This window comes from Micropterus dolomieu, linkage group LG02 (genome assembly GCF_021292245.1).
Source record: "Micropterus dolomieu isolate WLL.071019.BEF.003 ecotype Adirondacks linkage group LG02, ASM2129224v1, whole genome shotgun sequence".
NCBI classification, from domain to species: Eukaryota; Metazoa; Chordata; class Actinopteri; order Centrarchiformes; family Centrarchidae; genus Micropterus; species Micropterus dolomieu.
This window is the reverse complement of record NC_060151.1, coordinates 30,750,525-30,758,408: the sequence shown is the minus strand read 5'-3', so window position 1 is coordinate 30,758,408 and position 7,884 is coordinate 30,750,525. Positions and strand designations below refer to the sequence as shown.

At 42.0% G+C, this 7,884-nt stretch overlaps 2 protein-coding genes across 2 annotated transcripts in view; both read left to right on the top strand.

Annotated features, from left to right (window-relative positions):
- The window catches only part of LOC123957377 (double C2-like domain-containing protein alpha), a 34,578-nt gene extending 31,526 nt beyond the window's left edge, over positions 1 to 3,052 (top strand). Inside the window, exons 8-9 of the mRNA XM_046030098.1 lie at positions 801 to 897; positions 2,386 to 3,052. Coding sequence (XP_045886054.1) covers positions 801 to 897; positions 2,386 to 2,522 — 234 coding nt within the window. The 3' untranslated portion in view covers positions 2,523 to 3,052. The remainder of the gene's footprint in view (positions 1 to 800; positions 898 to 2,385) is intronic.
- The window catches only part of LOC123967434 (trafficking regulator of GLUT4 1), a 344,338-nt gene that overhangs the window by 315,994 nt on the left and 20,460 nt on the right, over positions 1 to 7,884 (top strand). The gene's annotated exons all lie outside the window — the stretch shown is intronic.

Here is a 7,884-nt window from a genome sequence, read left to right as displayed (position 1 = left end):
TGGCCTGCTGGAGGTCATTTTGCAGGGCTCTGGCAGTGCTCCTCCTGCTCCTCCTTGCACAAAGGCGGAGGTAGCGGTCCTGCTGCTGGGTTGTTGCCCTCCTACGGCCTCCTCCACGTCTCCTGATGTACTGGCCTGTCTCCTGGTCTCCCGCTCTGGACACTACGCTGACAGACACAGCAAACCTTCTTGCCACAGCTCGCACTGATGTGCCATCCTGGATGAGCTGCACTACCTGAGCCACTTGTGTGGGTTGTAGACTCCGTCTCATGCTACCACTAGAGTGAAAGCACCGCCAGCATTCAAAAGTGACCAAAACATCAGCCAGGAAGCACAGGAACTGAGAAGTGGTCTGTGGTCACCACCTGCAGAACCACTCCTTTATTGGGGGTGTCTTGCTAATTGCCTATAATTTCCACCTGTTGTCTATTCCATTTGCACAACAGCATGTGAAATTGATTGTCAATCAGTGTTGTTTCCTAAGTGGACAGTTTGATTTCACAGGAGTGTGACTGACTTGGAGTTACATTGTGTTGTTTAAGTGTTCCCTTTATTTTTTTGAGCAGTGTACATTTTCATGTTTAAAAAGTACAGTATATAAAAGTACTAAGAGTATTTGGGGCAGAATAAACTACAGGAGTTGTTAGGAGATACGTTCACTGCTGGTTTGAGTCTGTGCAAGAGATTTGTTGACAAGAAAACTAGAGAATATCACCAGACTTATCCTCCAAATATCACTGAGACAACACAACAGGATGCAGGTTTTTAACGCTGGACCTCACAGACCTGTATCTCTGCAGGAGTTCTTCTATGAGATCTCCCTGTCGGAGCTGGCCAACAAGACGCTGGAGGTGACGGTGTGGGACTACGACCTGGGACGCTCCAATGACTTCATAGGTGAGACGCAGACGGCTCGGTCTCATCACATGATCCTCGCAGTGATCTCAGCCTGTGGAGCTTTGAACCATGTGTCCTGTTTGTAAAAGTTCTCTGGAAATATGTTTTATGCTTTAGTGTAGAACGTGTGAGGGAATAATAAAAAAAATAAACAGGTTCATCCTCTGTTTCAGCAGCTGTAAATATTAATGAATCTAACACATGCAGCTCGTTAGTGTTGGCAAAGCTGTTCAGTGAAAGCTTGTGTGTGTTAGTTGCCATCTGTATTACTGATCACCTTTATTAATATTCGTGTTATACGAAAAGAAAGAATGCATCTTAAGACCACGGCGTAATTAGACCTGCATCTGTATTTGCTTTACTGCTGTGTTAAATCAAACGTCTTATCAGAATAAAACACAACCACAGCATCACGCAGTGAATAAGTTAAAGATGAGGCTCACATTCTGGACATTAAAATACTCCTTCATAATGAACTTGCACAAAGTAAATCAAGCACACTCAAGTCTGTGAGGGTTCAGGGCCGTCCAGCTGTCAAACCGTCAAGTTCATGAGGGATCTCTCGCAGACTTTCCGGTAGTCCGCATCACTGTAGGCCCACAGGCGTTAAAAACAGGTAAATAAACACGGAAGGACCAACTAGAAGAAAAAATAAGTTTACTTGTTAAGTGTATGATGTTGGTTTAAAACCAAGTAAGTCGATCATTTGAAAATTACATCTCGTACAATAAAAAGTCTCAAATGCATAGCCTGTATGACAGAAGTAAAAAGTGAAATTAACTGGGAAGCTAATTTTGTCTAGCGGCAAACTTTAAGGCTTAAAACAAAACGTGCCTACCGGGAAAATGAACTGTCATCTTGGTTTTATAGATCTGGGCGTGACCATATTTGGACGACACGATGGTGGTAGTTAGTATTGTGCATCTGTAATTCACGTTAACTGTGATATTGGCTGGGATGCTAATTTTAGCTAGCGACAAACGGGCTTAAAACAAGTTGTTCGAACCAGAAAAAACGATCAGCTGAATCCTGATAAGCTTTTTCAGCGGCGCTGGTTAAATTTACACAGAGCAGCTGATACGAGTCGCCTCTATCCTGATTGACAGGTCGCCATGGTAGTGACCTATCAATCACCTTGTAGCCCCGCCCTAAAGCCTCCCCTGCTTCCTGGTCTCTGTTCCTCTAAATGGGACCATAATTTACTAAATGAACATCACGCTGTGTTGAAGAAGACTTGAAACTAGAGACTAAGACCATAAACTCATCAGGAAAGTGTTTACTGAGGGAATAAATCAGCTGAGAAGTAGAAACATTTTCTTACAGACTTCTATACAATCACACTTCTTTCTGCAGCCGCTGGAGTCGCCCCCTGCTGGTTAAGGGTTCAGGCTTTAGGGTGGAGGCTGGAAAATGAAATGTCTGGAAATTAAATGGCACTGTTGTTTAGACGTGATTTGAAACTCCGCTCTCTGTCTGTTGTTGGTGTAGGCGGCGTCTGTCTGAGCTGTCACTCCCAGGGCGACGCCCTCCGACACTGGATGGACTGCCTCAAGAACAAGGGCAGGAGGGTGGAGCGGTGGCACATCCTCACCAATGAGCTGCCACGATCTGTCAGCCACGACTAAACCCAACGCAGCATCCTCCGAGCACGCAGACGGTGGCTGTCAGGGATCACTCGGTTCACAGAGATCCTCCGGTTGCTTTAAGGCGCGGACTCGAGCAACTTCACCACAGGAACAGTGTATTATAATAATAAGAGCCACCATGAGGGGCGGAGAGCAGGGTGAAGCTGGAGCAGCATGGTGGTGTGCCTTCACTATTGGTCATCCAGACCGATCCATGACGAGGGCTCACACAGATTCAACAGAAACTACGGCTGGAGAAGGCCGAAATTACACTGCATGTTTTTTGTTTTGTAAATCACATGTCCCATGCGCTCAGTTGAAGAAAAATCAGTTTTTCAGTGTTATGTTTTTGGTGTTACGACCCCCCCACCCCCACGGCGTCTGTTCCAGTCAGATCTGCGTCTACATGGACAGAGAACATCTTTGCATTCAGCCAAACTATATATATATATATATATATGAGGATTCAGAAAGTGTTGTTTTGAAAGTTTTTTTATATTATAAAACACAATAAAATATTTTTTTCCACACATAGGTAAAAGAAATAAAATTTCAGCCTATATATGTATAGATATATAGGCTGATTTATTTATAAATAGGTAAAAAATATAATAAGGTAAATTAAAAAGTTATTGGTTCCCTGTTTTAACCAGTTTGCGACATTTCCAGTCCAAATGCGCAGAAATAACTAACTGTTTTTGTACAACATATACTCATATACGAGTCATGTCAGCTTCGTCACGGAGGGAAAGGTCTTAAAAATCTGTGCAAGGTTAATTAAAAAAAAATTCATCCAGATGGTTAATTTATAGCCTAGAATTATGTTAAGAACAGCTATATAGCTGTATAGCTATATGAACAGTCCAGTAGTCTCGACATACAATGCCTGATACTTGCCTGAGACAAAACCGAATGTAATTTCAGTTCGTTAAGTAACTTTTTTCCCCTTAAAATAAATATTGGGTCACAGATCTATGATAAAAGCTCTGTTCATATAAGTGTATAATACAATAATAATTTTTACATTTAATGTGACGTAAGACTTGGTGGAGATCTTTTTCATTACTGTAAATGGTATTTAGCCTAATTATACTGAAAAGACCAGCGGCGTGTTCTAGGATGGAACATTCATATTCAGCTACAGAACATAACATGGAGGCATTTGGGGCAATTTTTATGATGATTGGCCCGTTCAGGGTTTTGACTAATCGAGTTCAGGGCTTTGAATGGGCATGTTTAGGGATTTGATTGAGCAAGTTCAGGGCTTTGATTGGGCATGTTCAGGGCTTTGATTGAGCAAGTTCAGGGCTTTGATTAGGCATATTTAAGGCTTTGATTGGGAATGTTCAGGGCTTTGATTGGGCATATTTAAGGCTTTGATTGGGAATGTTCAGGGCTTTGATTGGGCATATTTAAGGCTTTGATTGGGAATGTTCAGGGCTTTGATTGGGCATATTTAAGGCTTTGATTGGGAATGTTCAGGGCTTTGATTGGGCGTGTTCAGGGCTTTGATTGGGCATGTTTAGGGCTCTGATTGGGCGTGTTTAGGGCTCTGATTGGGCGTGTTTAGGGCTCTGATTGGGCGTGTTCAGGGCTTTGATTGGGCGTGTTTAGGGCTCTGATTGGGCGTGTTCAGGGCTTTGATTGGGCGTGTTCAAGGATTTGATTGGGCATATTTAAGGCTTTGATTGGGCATGTTCAGGGATTTGATTGGGCATATTTAAGGCTTTGATTGGGCATGTTCAGGGATTTGATTGGGCATGTTCAGGGATTTGATTGGGCATGTTCAGGGATTTGATTGGGCATGTTTAGGGCTCTGATTGGACACGTTCACGGCTTTGATTGGGCATGTTTAGGGCTCTGATTGGACACGTTCAGGGCTTTGATTGGGCATGTTTAGGGCTCTGATTGGACACGTTCACGGCTTTGATTGGGCGTGTTCAGGGCTTTGAATGGGCGTGTTTAGGGCTCTGATTGGGCGTGTTCGGGGCTTTGATTGGGCATGTTTAGGGCTTTGATTGGGCGTGTTCAGGGCTTTGATTGGGCATTTTCAAGGCTATGATTAGGCACGTTCAAGGGTTTGTTTGGGTGCTGTTATGGCTTTGATGTGGTGACAGTCAAATTTGGCAAAACTGGCAGCTACAATAAAGCTGCAGAATTCTTGTCTGCTTTTTGTGTGAATTATTTTAAAGGCAGCAAAATGTTCCAGAGTTTCACCTGTTTGAACATATGGTCAGTTTATCTTCAAAGGTGCTAACAGTGAAGGAATGTCAGCAGTCAGTTTAGTTTAAAGTCCACAGTCGGCTATAGAATATACTGTAATTTCACAAGTAATGTGTAATTGGACGTTCGCTAAGCCCCGCTCCCTTAATTACTGTCACTGTCAATCTTTCTGATCCCTCATAGCACATATACAGTTCACAACAATAATAATGGCAGATTTACTATTAAAATTCCCAGTAAAATTTGAACAGACAAAGTAGCATTTCATTGCTAGCCAGCGACAACTATTTTTACCATTTTTATTTTAGCTAGTAAAGATAACGTTAGCTCCATGATGTGGCTGAAAAAAAATGCTTTGGAGTCATTAATGACGTCACGCCCAAGTCAACCGTGTTCCAGTAACAAGTCGCTTGGCCAGCCATTATTTACAACTAAACAGGTTAGTCATTGTTACCAACGCCAATTGATAAAATTGCATTATGTTCACGGACAGCAGTTGGACAGTACTTTGTGTATGATAATATATATGCGACACAAATACACATAAGTGCTAATAAACAGTATAACCTATAACTGTTTATACACAAAGCAGCTATCTTGGATCACAAAGTCGTAGGTAGTGCAGTTCTCCCGACTGTCTTAGTCAGAAATCTGACTTAAGGGGTTGTTCCATTTGAAATTTCTGACTGGAAACTGAAGTTTTGACTCCAGTGCAACTGGAACAAACCAATAGGTCATGATATCACACTAACAAACTGAGGCTAAAGCTAACCGATCCTTGGTAAGAAGCGATAATAAACCTCACCCGCCGATGATCGATGTAAAAGACATGGAAATTTATTATTATACATATTATTGTTGTAGTGGAGGTCAGAGCTATTAGTCCTAGTGTTATGATAATAAGAAGGGAAAAATTTAAGCTCATGTGCCTATTTGGCTGCTTAGCTTACACACTTGTTCGTAAACATTCAGATTTCCAAAGTCTGTTTTTACTTGACGACAAAATCTCTCAGGTAACAGTGGCTGGGATTGCTGGAGTGTAAACGTCCCCAAAACTACTAAAGAGCAGGACAGAGCCGCTAACGTTAGCTTAAACTATCTAGCATTAATTCCGCTCCTTGGTCTTGGAAGTAACTCTTTTGGAAGTAAGACAGTTAGCGGGACATGCTAACAAGTGTAGCTTACATTAGAACAGGTAAACCAACGCATTCTCATCTCAATGCATCATAACGGACACTTTCAGACAGCGTGACAAAGTATTTTACGAAGGTACCCTTCAGCGTCCGTATGAAACGCCATCGTTTGCTACTTCCCAGCAACACAAAGGAGGCTAGCACTACCTGCTAGCACAACCAATGTGCACAGCTGTACAGCTGTAGGGTTAGCCGGTCGACATGCAGTCACTAAGTCAGTCACTTAGGTTTAGGTACTAACATTTCTGATGGTTGTGGTAAGGGTAAGGGATTGCAGGGGGCTGTCAACACCTTTTTATACGAACGGGTTTCTGAAAGCGTTGGTATTAGACGCCCTGAGATGAGAACAATCTGGATAAACCCACTGCTTAATGCATCGTGTTTAACTAATCTTGTTTTGGTTTTGGCTAAAAAAGACTCCACACAGCTGTGCCTAATTACAGTTGCTAAGTTATGATTGATTGGACACCTGCTGTTTGGGGTGTGGGGGTTTTAGCAAACAATCAGTTGGGGGCACAGAGAGCCCTTCCACTCCACTTCTGCTCCATGGGACCGTCTTTCGGAAAATATATGTAAGGCAGTCAATGGCGAGAGACTATTTTTTTGTTTTCCGTAAAACAGCAAAGTAACATTTAGCTTTTGTGTGAAACCGCTCAGTGAATTACATTTCTCGTGTCACACAATATACATCACCACCATGTTGGCGCTGTAATGCTCAGTTAGCGTTCACTGCTTGCTTGCAACTAGCTAGGTAACTTAGCTATGTCCGAATGTGCGGATTTTTCAGTTTGAGCCAAAACAAAATGACAGGTGTGAAACCCCACCCGGACCACAGTCTGGACCAAACAGACGAAATTTGGTCCAACGAAAAGAGGTAGTTTCGGTCCAGATCAAACTGAACCATGGTGTGGTTTGTTTATAGTGTGAATGGATTGGTAGGACTTTCAAATCATTTACAGGAAGCTGGGTGGTCACGTGTAAACCGGAAACAAACAAATGCTTTGAGAAATTAATTGGAAGCAAAAATTATAAATCCTAACGTTAAGATGGTGCTGCAGGTTGTAATGCCATAATAATAACCATATATTGTTGTTATGGCCAAAGAGTTTTGTCAAAGCTCCCCGCTGACCTGACAATAAGCTGAGGTCAGACACACGTCCATTTACAGGTAAATTCCTTACGTAAAGGATGGTCCAGTGTACCCTATGCCAAAGGAGATAGTAATGAAGGAAGCACTGAAGCACCTTTCCTTAGCGTTTAGAGAATTCAATCAGCTCTTATCATGGTTGCCACTTAAATACATTCATCATTAAATACTTAAATACTTACTGTCATTTCACTCAGTTAGGAACCTTCCTGAGCAAAAAAGACTTTTCGACCGCAGCCACAGTCAGTCTTATACAAACTGAGACTGTCTTGACTACAATTATCTTTCACATTTTGTGTGTAATCAGGGGGATCAAAGGAATTAGTTGTCCTCGCCGTGCATACTGTTTCCGAATAAGGTCCCATGGTGGTGACTCATTAAGCTCTCTAAAAAAATGTACTGAATATAGAAAACATGAACCATCAGCAGCCTCCATTTAAAAACTGTATAGGTCTCATGTTTCAAACGCTCATATCAGTCAAACCCTAATAATATAATCTGAATTCCCTTCATATCATTTCTCTGATATATTAGCTCTGTGACACCTCTATTGCACTTCTTAATACGACTGTGAAAAACTGCATCCTCTTGTTGCCATGACTGATGATGATGATATATCAATACAAGTGGTTCTTGCTTGTTGTCGCATGATGCAAACTGTTGATATACTTCTTTATATCTCTATACTCCCCACTGCCTGTTTTCTAATTCCAGTAAGTGAGGCATGATGACACATTCAGGTACGGCTCCTGTTATAAATCCTTCTGTTTACGCTGTTATTGGTCATCTTTAATGCACG